Source organism: Sorex araneus, chromosome 1, assembly GCF_027595985.1.
Source record: "Sorex araneus isolate mSorAra2 chromosome 1, mSorAra2.pri, whole genome shotgun sequence".
In the NCBI taxonomy this organism is placed as follows: Eukaryota; Metazoa; Chordata; class Mammalia; order Eulipotyphla; family Soricidae; genus Sorex; species Sorex araneus.
In genome coordinates this window covers 123,943,861-123,958,324 of record NC_073302.1, presented here as the reverse complement: position 1 = coordinate 123,958,324, position 14,464 = coordinate 123,943,861, and the positions used below count along the sequence as shown (strand labels likewise).

General features: G+C 39.3%; 2 protein-coding genes across 3 annotated transcripts in view; one reads left to right on the top strand and one right to left on the bottom strand.

Annotated features, from left to right (window-relative positions):
• The window catches only part of NIPBL (NIPBL cohesin loading factor), a 212,128-nt gene extending 200,944 nt beyond the window's left edge, over positions 1–11,184 (bottom strand). For both annotated transcript variants that reach the window (XM_055123811.1, XM_055123812.1), the window contains exon 1: positions 11,047–11,184. The gene's annotated coding sequence lies outside the window, so the exon portion shown is untranslated. The remainder of the gene's footprint in view (positions 1–11,046) is intronic.
• LOC129402032 (uncharacterized) lies at positions 10,615–12,663 on the top strand. Its single transcript, XM_055126303.1, has 3 exons — positions 10,615–10,889; positions 11,034–11,359; positions 11,450–12,663. The coding sequence occupies exons 1-3, from the start codon at positions 10,615–10,617 to the stop codon at positions 11,875–11,877; spliced, it is 1,029 nt and encodes a 342-aa protein (XP_054982278.1). The 3' UTR covers positions 11,878–12,663.
• The last annotated feature ends 1,801 nt before the right edge of the window (positions 12,664–14,464 follow it).

Here is a 14,464-nt window from a genome sequence, read left to right as displayed (position 1 = left end):
AAAACAAAACACTACAGTAGGAAGAGTGAAAGTCTGTACAAATCTTTCTTCTATTCAGGTAAGCAAACCTAACTGTCCAGATATAAGTAATTAACTGAATTACTGAATTACTCCAATTCTTTCCTTTAAAGGTTGTCCTACCTGTTCTAGGCTTCTTTTCTTTCTTTCTTTAAACCTGCCCAATTTAGCAAATCTCTACTCAACTTCTGACACTTCAGTTAGTCCCAGATCCACAAACTTAAACACAATTCAAATTATTCAACAGTTACTTGAGTTCTATGTGCAAGCCACCAGAAACTTAGTAACTACACAAGATTCCCCCTTCAGCTTCTGTAAACGGCCTTTAGATTCAACCAATTCTCTCAAAAACATGGTACTTTGCTCTAGAGCAAAATACAGCAACTTTAGTTATAAAGTCTAGTGAGGAAAAAAGTTTGTTTTGCTCTTCCAGATATCATTACATTTTAAGATGCCATTCATGAGAGAAATTCCCAGGTATTTAAACCACTAAGTGGTTCCTTCTATTGGACTGGGGGATAAAAGGATAATTTCTTATTCTAAGAAAGAAAGTTATACAAAACTAAGCAATAACTTCAAACCAATAAACAAATCATCCAGTTACATATCTGACTCTTGCTATTAAAAATGTTTGCACACCAGCAACTGAACAATATAATATCCCAAAGTATTTACTTTATGTTACTTCCAATAAAAGTGAAATTTTAATTCAAGTGAAATTGCTTCCCAGTTGAAGAAAATCAATTATACAGTCCTTCCTTAGCCTTTACTATTTTTCTATTTTCTTTTCAACTCAAACTGGTCCTGAACACAAACATACAATACTGAAATAAACACACACATACATGAACTGTAGTAAAAGGTACGAAAGGACAAAAGCTGAGTTCAAACTATTCTAGTTGTAAAGGAGGCTATAAGTCAGAGGCCGTAAATTTTAGTTATATAAAGAAAATGTGTGAAGACAGTTGCAATAAGGATAATCTAAGTTACTTTTTTTTAAAATCTAAGTTACTTTTGATGTATTACACCTTAATCTTATGTATCAGAGTCCTCGCTTATGCAAAAAGCACCCTAATACCAAATATGTAAATATGCATTTCTTTCATATTACCTCTAAATCTTTTTTTAAATGCTAGAAGGTGGGGTCAGAGAGTATACAGAGGTAAAAAGGCATGCCTTAAATACAGTTGACTCTGGTACAATCCCTGGCACCACATGGCCCCTCAAGCATCACCAGGTAGCCCTAGAGAGCACAGAGCACCATCAGGGTTGTCCTGATAATCCCCAGCACCACAGGATCCAGGAAGCACCTTAAAGCTGACCAGCACCACAGCCTCAGGCCCTTGCACTGAACTGTATGTAGGTCTGCTTGGCTGAAAACTAGGAGGCCCCTGGAGAGCCTCCTAAATGCAGATTGGGAGGTTCCCCTGCACAATTCTCACCTCCAACTGCTCTAAGCTACTTCATATGGTAAATTAGAAGTAAATGCCCAGTCTCAGAAAACAGAGATTCAAGTGATATTTTGGGAAGTATGAATGCCAGAACTGGGTAAATAACTGGACTGAGTGTACAGTAAAACTGTTTCCTCAACATTTTTCTAACCGCGGCTCCCTTCTGATAGTTTTCTTTCTATAGTCTTCCTGTCCTACCATTTGTCTTCCTAGTCTCAAGCTGAAGTTGTGCCCCAATCCATTTATGTGTTATTTACTTGGCCTTCCCTGCCCCTTGGAATTAAATACCCTAGGGCCCCACAGCAGGCCATATGACTCCAAGTTAAGAAATGCTGCAGTAAAAGATTAAGTATTATCAACTTTTTAGTTTGAGACAACAGAGTTGGTGGTAGAAAAAGTACCCTACCTACTTCACACAGTTGTAAGGAGTTTTCTTTTGGGGCAGAAGAGTAAGAACAGAAAGGCATAAGGATGATATGCTTTTAATGAATAGTAGCACTGGAGCACTGTCGTCCCCTTGTTCATCGATTTGCTCAAGCGGACACCAGTAACGTCTCCATTGTGAGTATTTGTGAAATATCAGATGTCTGGTAAACAGCTAGATTTGTCTCAGGAGAAATATGTATTGGGAGATAGATTTGTTGAGTTACCAGTATTACGGCAGAGAGCACTTATTAAGTCATGTGAATAGATGAGATCAGCAGGAGGAGAGAACAGTGTTTAAGGGATAAGCTAAAGAGGAAGAACTTGCCAAAAGAATCTACAATGAGAGGTAAATAGGGGAAGAACAGACTAATATCCCTGAATCCAAGAGAGAACTTTAGACAAGCAAAAAAAAAAAAAAATAGTGGGGAAAACAAAAAAAGGTGGTTAAAATGATTTTTAAAAAGGCCTTTTCATTTGTTCAAATTTTAGTAATAGCACTAGTTCTCTAACTTTTGGGGAGGGGGAGGAAAGCTTCTCAAGTAGTCCAAGGTTCTAAAGCCTGGCAATTCTTGGCCAATGTAGGTCACTTGCTTTGCACAATGTGTACTCAGGTTCCACCACCCAGTACCTAAGCTCTGCCAGGAGTGATCTGAGCACAGAGTCAGTACTAAGTCCTAAGTACTGGCAGGTGGTGGCCCAAAACCAAAATTAAAAAAAAATTTTTTTTAAAAATCAGTCATTGTGATTTACAATTCTACAATACTGAGAATATGGTTTCATGTATACAGCATTTTAATACTACATCCAACTCCACCCACCCACCAGTGTCCACTTCCCTTCACCACTGTCTCAGGGTCATCATCACTCCCACACACATCCCGTACCCCATCATCTCTCCCCCACACCTCACTGCCATGGTAAGTGCAGTTCTATCAACCAGTCTTAGATTCTTTTACTTCAAACTATTTGTTATTTCTTTATTTTGCTTCTTTATATTGCACATATCAGAGAGGTCATTCTGTACCTGTCTCTCTGCCCTGGCTGAATAATGCTTAAGGAAAATCGTAATTAATTTTTGGTGTTATTTTATTATACTATCACTCCTGTCTTATTCCAGTTTCTGAACTATATAAAATACATGATGCCTATACTTAATTGAAAAGGCAATGACCCTACTCAAGAGTATTTAACCTGTAGTATGAATATAAAAACCATTTAATAATAATGTCAATTACAAAAATTTGGGAGGTGAGGGGTATAAGTGAACAAGTAAAATTATGTTCAATAATAAAAACAGAAGATCTGAGAAAACACCTGAAGCTACTCAAAGTGTTTTTTGACAGCAGCACCAAATTTTAAAGATTATATAAAGTTCTATTACAAAATTTAGTAACCAACAAACTACCAGTACATGCAATGATATGCATAATTCTCAAAACCCAACACCTTAGAACATCTTTGGGGTGGCCCAGGAAATCCTGGACACTAGAGGGCCTGGGAAGCAGGAGTGGCACTGCATCCTCCAGTTCCAAACCACTGGCTAAGTTAACTGAGAATCAACAGAAGTGGCCCCTGAGGCCCCTGAGAACTGCTCTGGGAGGCCCTCTAAAATAAAACAACACCCCCCCCACACACACACACAATGTCTATATAATTCCATTTTTATTACATTCCAGAAAAGACAAAAGTAGAATAAATTAGATCTTGTTGACAGAGGCTGGGGTAAGAAACATGACAAAAGCAACTTATGGGAAAACTGTGGGGGGAGGGGGAAAGATGGTAGTGGTAGTGGGTGCAAAACTGTATGTGTGTTGAAATTCATCAAATTGTATCTCTAAAAGAGAGAATTTTACTGGGTCTGTATTACACCACAAGAAGCCTCACTTTAAAAAGGTAAACGTTAGTATATCACTATTTCAAGTTAATAACACTTTTAGTATGCATTTTGTTGTTGTTGTTGTTCTAGTTAACTTTGCTATACTGCAGCACTGTAGCACTGTAGTCTAGTTGTTCACTGATTTGCTCGAGAGGGCACCAGTAACATCTCTATTTTGAGAATCCTTGCTATACATAAAGTATAAATTTCCAAAGAAAACCTGTAAATCTCAAGCTTAAAGTAAGAAAGTATTTAAGATACCATCTCTCTTGCAATACTTTTCAGCTTTTTGGTCCCCAGTTCTACTGCCCAAGGAAACAAAACAAATTTTAAAAACCCTTCCTATACTTTTATGATAATCATTAATAGTTATAAAAAGGAACTGTTTAATAAACGTTCTTTACCCCCCTCCAAACCAAGAATTCAAGGATACATCTAATTTAAAAAAAAATTTACTTTAGAATTAACACAAAGTTATATTTGTCACTAATTTTAGGTTTAGAACTTTATCTTCAAGAAAATCAGGCATGAGAAAGAGCTCAATGGGCTGAGCTCGTGCTTAGCACACAGGACAAGTAGCCTTCCCAAGCACTGCTGGTGTGGCTCAAAACACACCCCCTGCCCATTAAACTGTTTTTAAAATTTTTTATTGAGCACTGTGAGATAGAGTCACACACCTGGTCATGGCCGAATATCAGTCATAACAGTGTTCCAAAACCCATCCCTCCACCAGTGTACATTTCCCACCACCAATGTCCCCAGTTTCCCTCCCGACACCCTCCCCCCAGCCTGTCTCTGTCTGTCTGTCTGTCTGTCTCTCTCTCCTCTCTCTCTCTCTCTCCTTTCTTTTTCTCTCCCCTTCCCCATAAATATTTTAATAATATTCCTAAGATATGTTTGACACACTAAAGAAATCTCTCCTTTCTGTTCAAAGTGTGTGTGTGTGTGTGTGTGTGTGTGTGTGTAGCTTATTCAAGTGATAGGCAACAAAATGACACCAATATACATTATGTCTCATGTCTAATGTATTCTTGAAAATACTTAATTCTTAAAAGTTTTTATAGAAAATAAGTCAAGGAGTCAGAGAGACAGTACAATGGGTGTGGTGCTTTCCTTGCACAAGATTCACTGGGGTTCAATCCCCAAGCACCTTAAGTGGTCCCCCAACAACACCAGGGATGAGACCTGAGAGCACCACCAGGTATTGCCCAAAACCCCCCAAAATAAATAAATTAAAAATAACTCAAGAATCACAATATTATAAAATAAATCAGTTATAAGTGACCAACACATTTTGGAATATCTCTCTTGGTGTTTTTGTTTTATTTTGGTTTGGTTTGGGGCCACACCTAGCCATGCTCAGGGCTTACCTGTAGCTCTAAGCTCAGGGATCACTCCCTATGATGCTGGGGACCATTATGGTGCAGGGGATCAAACCAGAAGAAGCCGCATGCAAAGCAAGCAAGCACTTTATTATACTATGGAATATCTCTTTTAAAATTATCTTCTGGATCTCCTTTTATGTCACTCAAGAAAATAACCTTACCATCTTAAAACCAACCAAATCTCTTTTTATCAAAAATCATATTTGTAAGTTCTGGTAGAGGTAGGGTTTTAGAAAGAATATGAGTCTTAGGAATTTGGGGCTGAAATCATATCGAGATACACATTTCAAGACAAATTTCTTAGACAAGATGAGCCTCAACTTCCTTATGTATAAAATGAGAGCACTATGACCCCATTAAATAACTGAGGTACTAATCATGACACAAAGTGTAGTGGTTCAGGCTGAAGGATAAAGCATCACAAAAACTCCATTAAAAACTTTGTAGTTGTTTCTCCATTCTCTTCCACTTGCTAGTGGGGTGATCTTAAACTAGTTACTTAAACATTATCTTATATGCATTCTCTCAAGCATCTTGGAATAATAAAGTATAACCAAAGTAAAAGTACACGTTGTAAACTAAAAAGAAAAATCTCTTGGTAGACTCTGGCACATGAAAATAACTCAGTAATATTCATATTACTACTATTTACTACTATAATTATGTAAAAGCTCTCATAGACTGCCTCATATACCAAAAAAATTGTGAAATATTAGTTCTCCTAAGCTATGTTCTAAGTACTTTTTAATATCTATAAAACTCAAACAATATCCCCCCCAAAGAGATTTGCCATTAAGGATAAAAAGACTATCTAAGATTCTAAAAATATATAGAATTTCTATAACTACATAATAACAATAGGTCTAGAATAAGTACACAACTCCACATACTTTTAATACTTTTGGTGGTATTAAAAGGTAAGACATTCTCTAACTATATAAATACTAGAGTTAAAAATATATTATCAGAAATACTAATTTATAAATGCAACTAACTTACTGAATTGGTCATACATATTTTTATTAGTACCACCTTTTGATGCTAAAATTTCCCATTCTAAACATGGACATTTAAAAAACAATTTTCAGATCAATTTTTTTAAAAACTTAAAATTTTTCAGAAATTTACAACACACTCAAATTAAAAATATCAGGAAAAAATCTGATTTCAAAAACACTATATTCAGTATAGATAGCTCAATTCTCTTAGTTCTTGGCCTGTTAAGTACACAATTTCCTTGAAAACATTGTAAGTATTTAATCAATTGAGCAATCAAAGTATATTATGATTTCACTTTACTAGCACTAAAACTGTGGAATTTTAAATCAGATCAATCATTTACTATTAACAGGTAATGGGCAATGTTCTAGCTTTTAGTGTCTTGGTTTCCAAATCTGTAAATTATGGAAACTAACTTTGTGAGCATATTAAAGAATAAGATAAAAGTATCAGAAACATACTTAACACAATTCCTGACAAATAATGAGTCCAAATAAGGTACATTTCCCATTGTACCAAAAATAATCTTTCTTAATAGTATCACATTGGGACTTAACATAAAGAATATATCTAAGACATAAAGTGACCTGACAGAATCTCCATTCATTTAACTGGCCCCCAATTTACACCGAAAAAGTACACAAGAGAAAAACCTAAAAGCACTTTAATTATACTTAAACTTGGAAAAAAAATTCTTAGCACATAAAATACCTCTTACTTAACATGACAATGAAGACCTTCAAGATTTTTAATTGCCTTTAATTCTAGACACACAGAATTCCACTTATTTCAGTAGAATTCTTGAAAAAAAACTTTCAGAAAATCCATAATTATCATTTACTACATACTTATTTACCACTATAATTAACATAGTTAATGTACTAATACTTAAGATGGACATAGTAAATAAACTCAATCAAACACCAAATACAAGGTCAGAAGTTCTACTATAAAAGTACTACTTTCATACAAAGCAAATACAACAAAGAGAAGGAAAGCACTTTGAGTTTGAATCATTGAGAACGTCACAAACAGTATGAGTGCCAGCCCTGAGTAATACCTTATTTCAGGACCCAAGCTCAGACATTTCTTAAAGCAACATAATGTGATAAAACTCAAATGAAAATTAGGGAATTCCTTACTACTGCACATATTCCAACAAATCTACAGAAACCATGTGACCCCTGAGTGTCAAAAATGAAAATTATGTTGGTCACTTATCTCACAGGGAAATGAGAATATTCATCAATGAACTCAAGTCATTTTGAAAAAGGACCAATTAAAAAATACAGAAAAGAATTCACTGTATCACTGTTATCAGTAAAGAATTATAAATATAGTTTTGCTTATGAAGTATATTAAAATAATTTTATGACCATAAATAACCAGTCAACTAAATATCCTAAATATTTCTAAAATATTCTAAATTATTGAACACATTAACTTTAAAGATAATTTAAATAATTTTCAACTAAGCAGCTCATTACCAGACTTCTATAAACTTCCCAGTCAGTAATATTCTTATTTTGTTAGAAATGTGATTTATAAAAATGAAGTTAAATTTCCCCAAAAAGTAATTTTTATTTGCATCATTCCTGAAGATCACTTCATATAAAGCTGAAGTCAGACTAATTTTAAAATTATAATATTCTAATAAGCAATGGGATAGGGGTAGTTAAATGAAATTATATCAATTTCTTTAATTTTTATTTACTCTTGTATTATTTTTGTCCCTTTTTAAAGTAAAAACACCCCAATAGGGTAGGTCAATCTGTAACACATAAGAATTTATATGTTTCTATAGCAAACTGATGTATCATAAATTAAATAGGAAATTAATTCAGGAAGACTTAAAAAAACAGGTATTTTTCAGTTGGTAGTCTAGCTTCAAATATTTTTTATGTATAATTCAATATAATCATCACATTTAAAAATATTTACTAATGATCATTATGTAGAAAACAAAATTAGATTTACAATGCTGAAAACTTTCACTTTTATTTCCCAAAGAGAATCTCATATGGTCTTTAAGCAGGTTTTTTTCTTCTTAAAGGTGGGCATTATAATGATCCCTACCACAGATCATAATGCTTCCAAATAACTTAATACAAATTGTTCAATCAAAAGGAAGCATCAGATAGACTCTCCTCAAAATATACTTAATCAGTATTTAAATCTGATTTACTAGATTAAAACATTTATGGTAAATTTTAACTTTGCAAACTCAAGAAATAATAAACCATTTTGTCAAATTTTCCTTTAATTTATTACAAAATATTTCCCCAGCTAATATAACTACAAGATAGGATATTTCTTTATGGCTATCTCCTTTCACTAAAATTATTATTTAAGGAAAAACATGATTAGCCATTTGTGATTATCACCAATAGAAAAGTAGAGCAGACGATTCATAATTCTTTCTACCTAAATTACCAAAATTTAAACTTTTTAACTTTTTAACAGTTTTTAACTGAATTTTACAAAGTTTATTTCTTTAAAATTATCATCTAAACTGATTCGGACCAAACTAAAAATATTTTTAACCTACATTGGAGAACTGCTTATAATATCTTAATGAAAGTTATCACACACCCTCATATTACTTGCGGATTAGTAAATATGTACGCAGAGTTAGTAAAATAAGATCTTAAAAACTAGTTCACTTTAAATTTGAAGTCACAAGCGCGCGCACGCACGCGCGCACACACACACACGCACACGCACACACACACACACACACACACCCGTGATGTAAACATATCACATTGCTTCAAACATCTGTAAGAAAGCTCCCTTTAACTCTAAAAATAAGTCGCTTCAGTTCATAAAAACCAAGTCATGCAGAACTCTTCACCATTACATTTAGTATAAATATGTTCATCCCCATACAAAATATCTCAATATTTTATTCAAATAAAAGTTGTAAGGACAATCACAAGAATATATGTTTTCATTTATATCGAAGCCACCGCCTCCAACCCTCCGCTTTCTTAACAAGTGTTCCTCCCTTCAGTATCCGCCCACCCAAACTCCCCCCCCCCCAGTTAGACACCCCATCCGCGTGCCCCCCACCCAGTGGAGGCCTGAGGCCCTGTAGCAAACAGTGTCTAACAGGAGCAGGCAGCACAAAGACAGGAATGGGAGATTAGTGGGAGGGAGGGAGGCCGGGATTGGGGCTCAGCAGGAGCTTCAGGCTTTTTAAAATTCAAACTGCTCCCTGACCAATACAAATCACGGACACGCTACTGACTACTACACGGATTTATAGCATTAAAAACATGCCGAGTACGTGACAGCTATATTAACTTCACTCTTTTAAACATTTATCCATACGTGTGCAGGAAATGTGGAACAATTTGGTTTAGCCAGAGTGCTAAACTTGAAAATAATCTTCAGAAAAGTTACTTATTTGACAATGACAGTAATAATTTAATGAGACAAAAAAAATCGAACCAATGTAACACCCACCCGTAAAACAACGGACTTTGTTGAGCAGTGTTGCTTCATTTTAACCAATAAGAGTTTTCCTTCAGAGGATGTTAGACAAAGTATCAAAACAATTTAACCCAAGTACATTTCTTTTTTTCTATATGATTTTTAAGACTGAGAACTTTCAACTTAACTTTTTTCCCTTTCATGAACCACGGTATCAACGCACCCATAAGCAAACTCTTAAACACTTAACTCACTCGGAAAAACAATCTGTTAAGCTAGAACTGGTATTTTTCTCCAACATTTACAGATACATTTGACCTATTAAAATGACACCTCTCTCATTACACAGTCAAACATCATGGACACAAACAGCCAATGACAATCCTGGGACCTCAAGAAGATCTGCCCTGACATGAAAGGATGGCACCTTCTACTTTTTTTTTCTAACCTCCCAAGGATTTTAATCATAACTTAATTCCTACCCTTTTGAAGAAAATCGGTCTCGCCTCTATCTCAGCCTCAGATTCTAACATTTGAAATTTTTATTAGGGTTCCACGCGTTTAGGTCCGGGAGTACCTGAGTGCCTTATGTATAGGCGTCTAAAACTGTCCTTATATAACGCGTACCAACATAAAGCGGCAGGGCCAACCTGTCAAGTACTTTATACTTGTTTCTGAATAAAAAAAAGTCCATGTGCAACACACTGTCAAACGACATAAAAGCTGCGGAGGGTGGCTAATCTGCGGTGTCTACGCTATGGTTTTCTATATTAAATATTCATGCGGACGACTGAATTCTTTCCAAGAAAAAGGAAAGAAAGAAAACGAAGTCTTTATTAAACTTTCCAACGGCCAAACAAGTTGCACACTGGGCAAGAATTAACCCGCGGCTCCGTGTCGGGGTATTTACATTTGTCTCACTAACTGAAACTACTTCCTCCCTTCATGGGGTCACAGGGGGAAGAAGGGGGGTTGTTTGTTTCACCGGGACGTTCCCCACTCCCGGACCGGGAAAGTTGTAAATATGGGGACGATCGGGGCACATTCGCTGTTAGTTGTATTGTTTCCGCCTCCTCGCCAGCTACGGCTCTGCTCCCGGGCGAGGCCTGTCACCGACCAGCCGCCGCTCCGCTCAGCCCGGAGCTCTCCTAATCCCCGAGCTCAAGTAGATTCCGCTGGCCCGCGGCCTGCACTCTCCGCCGGGCCTACGCCTCCCCGGCCGCCCGGCAGGAGCCCCGGCGCCGCCAGCGGAGCCGGCCGGGAGAGGGTACAAAACCCCCGCCACCCAGGGCGGCTGCCGCCGGAGAGGAGCGAACTCTAGACTCGCCCGTGGAGGAGACCTGGGGCCGCTAAGGAAACGGCGGGGAGGGGAGCGAGGAGGAGAGACGCTGAGGACCTGGCGCTGGCGCCGCCGCCGCCGCCGCCGCCGCCGCCGCAATAAAGAGCAGGAATTTACCTGGGCGAATCGGCGTCTGAATCCGAGGGGAGGCCGAGGCCGCGGTGGCGAGAGACTATAATCCGGGCCGGGTGGGGGGGTGGCTACGGCTCCTCTTCCGTCTCCTCAGTGCGGGGAACATGTAGAGCCGGGGGGAGACCAGCCGAGAAGACAAATCGCTGCTTCTTCTTCCTCCTCCTCCTCCTTCTCCCACATAGAAACACTCACAAACACCCGACCGGGGGCCCGAGCTACCGGGGGGGCATCGCCGCCGGCCCGGGAACCAATCCTCCAGTCGGCGGGGGCGTCCCTCCCTGCGGCTTGGTGGTGTCGGGTGAGTCGGTACCGACGGAGGGAGGGGGGGGAGGGCGGGGGGGAAGGAGCCCTGTGTGTGTCTCTCTCTCGTTCCGTCTCTCCCTCTCAGAACAAAATGCCGACCGGAAGTGCAGCTGCAGGAATGACTCCCTCCGCCGGCGCCAAACACTAACAACCACCCCCTCTTCCCCACTCCACTTCCGCCACCGCCGCCGCCGCCGCCACCGCCACTTCGGCTCGCGTCCTCCGTCGCGCGGCCCCGCACTGTGCCGGGGGCCGGGAGCCGGGCGGCGGCCGCTCTCCTCTGCGCCTTTCGCCTCGGGGTGGCCGTGGATGTTGCCTTTTAACTGTCGATCCGGCGGGAACGGCGTTGGCGCTGCTGCCCGGGCGGGCCAGCCCTCCCCGGACTCTATTTTCCTGGAGGCCGACCAGCAGCAGGGCCCGAGTTCCGTGGTGGTCGTGCGTGCTGGGGACTCGCAGGCCGCGCTGACAGTCCCCGCTCGTCGTCCTAGCTTTAGGGAGCCGAGCCCGCAGTAGCCGCGCGGGGGGACACACGCGATCCGACGGCGACGTTGCGTTGTTTTGTTTTTGTTTTTTTTTAATTTTTTGAATGGTGTCCCTGCAGCCGGGTGGATGGATGTATCGTACACCTTTTTCTCCTTTGGCGATGCTGCACTTTACCCCCGTCTCTGTATTATTTCTGCGGAGGAAGGACGCAACCCTTGGAGGTGAAGAAGCTTCCCGGCCGGATTGATTTGGAATCGTATATTTCGATGCATTTATTTCTGGAAATATGCGGTCTGCTTGGGCCTGGCCTTTTGTTGCCGGTGATTTGGGTTCGTCCCTAACCTAGATGAAGGCCTGTAGGCGACGCTGTTGGAGTGAATCGCCGGCTGCGGGGCGGCCTGGAGCGCTTGAGCGGGGGTGGAGCCGAGAGCGCGGGCCCCGACCCCCACCGACTCCGGCAGGCAGTGTGGGGGGGGGTGGGGGGGGAGCGGCCTTTCCAAGCCCTTTTCCCTCTCTCCCGTTGAACGTGACTGGACGTGGCTGGAGGACAAATGTGGTTGTGTGTACATGACCGTGCGGCTTGTAATCTTACTGTAACGCGCGAGGTACTGAAACTTACGTGTGTTGGGGAGGAGGGGGGCGCTGTTTGCTCTTTAGCTTCAAAAAAAAAAACTATAGGTAAGCGAATTTGATTGAAACGGGTCACGATTTGTATTTCTTCCCCTGAATATAGTTAAATTATACGTTGGCTGTATGGTTTATGTACTCATATATGCATCGATACGTGAAAAGTAAATGGGAAATTTTGCCTCCAGGTATTTGGTTTTGTTTTTTTGTTTGGCCTCAACAATCACTTAGGGCACTCGTGTCGGATATCCCTCTCTGCTCCAGGTCCTTCGAGGGCTTTCCCTGGCGCTGAGACAGCCAAAGCCTTCCCAGGGCCCTGGGCGCACGGTCCGCAAGGCTGGGGGCCCACTGCCCGTGCATCCTTGCAGGCAGGACTTCTTTCCGAGAGGATCCCCGAGCCCGAGTCCTCACCTGCTGGATTTTGCTCAAATGTCACTTCTTAGCTTCTTTGGGTCACTCAAACTACAAGCCACCTCGCTACTTTTCCCATTTTATCCTTCAAGCATACGACACCCGTCATATATTTATCTAATTTTCTACTGGAGGGCAAGAGGTTCCCCCACGCCAGTTGGTGTTTTATCCAGAGCCTAAAATAATGCCTGATACAATTGATGCTTAATAGTTAATGACGAATGAATGACCATTGTAAGGATCCAGACTGCACCTACCCCACCCCATTAATTTCTGAACTGTCCATATATTTTTGTGTCTGTGTATTACAAAACTTGATGAAAAACTGCAGAAGTCCACAAACTAGTGGTAATGTTTTTAGATTTCTTTAAATCGGTTTGCCAGAGAGCAGCCCATTAGTAGACAACATGATCGAGTTCATACTGGGCTAGTTAACTGCGCTTTCCAAATCGCAAACTGCTGTCTTCATCCTTGTCTACCCACTTTCTTCCAAAATACATGCTATTTTCACTAAAGTCTGAGAATTGGCCCAAAGCCAACACTACTGGAAAAATTCATTCAGCAAGCATTGTTTAGGCCCAAACATGTACCATACACAATGATTCAAAAGGTATGAGTTTCTGAGGCCTGGTATAGAAGACCACATATGGCTACTTTGGTTGCTATTCAATTATGCTGTCATGCAGAGCAAAAGCTAGTGAGATTTATTTTTAGTTTACTTCTGAAGAAAAGGTTCAGTGAAAGCTGAGGTCATGCTTAATGTGAACACATAATCAACTTTTAATTTACTTTTATTTACTTCTTGATAGCATAGGTATACCAATAAATTAATAATGGAACTATCAAAAAAAACAAAATCACAGTAAGCCTTTGACTATGTAGTTATTACATAAAATTAATTATGGAATATTGAGTCTTTGATAGGTATTTTATAACCATTAATACAATTGATTATAGACATTTAGTAAATCCAACAACTTAAAATACTGATGGTTCAGAACATGTTTTTACTCAATTTCAGAAGACTAATAGTTCATTTGCTTAAATGATACTGGTAAACAAAATTTTGCATGTCCAGGTGCTGAAAGTCTTGGCATTATTGTAGCTTTCATTAAAATTTTATAATTTTTTTCATTATTTACTTACAAGAGTGTGCTTTATTATAGGGACTTTCTATAAATGAGCTAATGAAAACAGATAGTCTCTACCTTTGAGAATTCAGTTCTAACTTGTAGATCTTTTATGTCCTGTTTTCTGTATGTCATATTATTGAGGAAATTGTTTCAATGCACATCAAAATATTTCTTTGATTAAATCAATCAATACTTGTCTGACTAAATTTAAAAATCCAACGTGAGGTCTTGTAAGAATTTAACAATCTTAGTGTTTTCTTTATTTCCTTGTCAGGTTTCTTGTTTTTTATATTGTGGGACTCTTCCTTTCCTCACCACATCTGTTCTGTTCTTACATTTTAAATGTGTATTTCCAAATTTAGTTGATTTATGGTGTCCTCATATTTCGCTGTTATATCTTTGAGTTGTTCAGTCTTAAAGTTTATAGAGTAGCTCTATAATCTTTA

Excerpts from the sequence above, each read along its gene's own strand:
- LOC129402032 (XM_055126303.1), top strand. The coding sequence starts at position 10,615 with ATGGGGACGATCGGGGCACATTCGCTGTTAGTTGTATTGTTTCCGCCT. Across the intron at positions 10,890-11,033 it reads CGCCACCCAGGGCGGCTGCC|AGCAGGAATTTACCTGGGCG; the intron begins GCCGGAGAGGAG and ends GCCGCAATAAAG. Across the intron at positions 11,360-11,449 it reads CTGCGGCTTGGTGGTGTCGG|AACAAAATGCCGACCGGAAG; the intron begins GTGAGTCGGTAC and ends TCTCCCTCTCAG.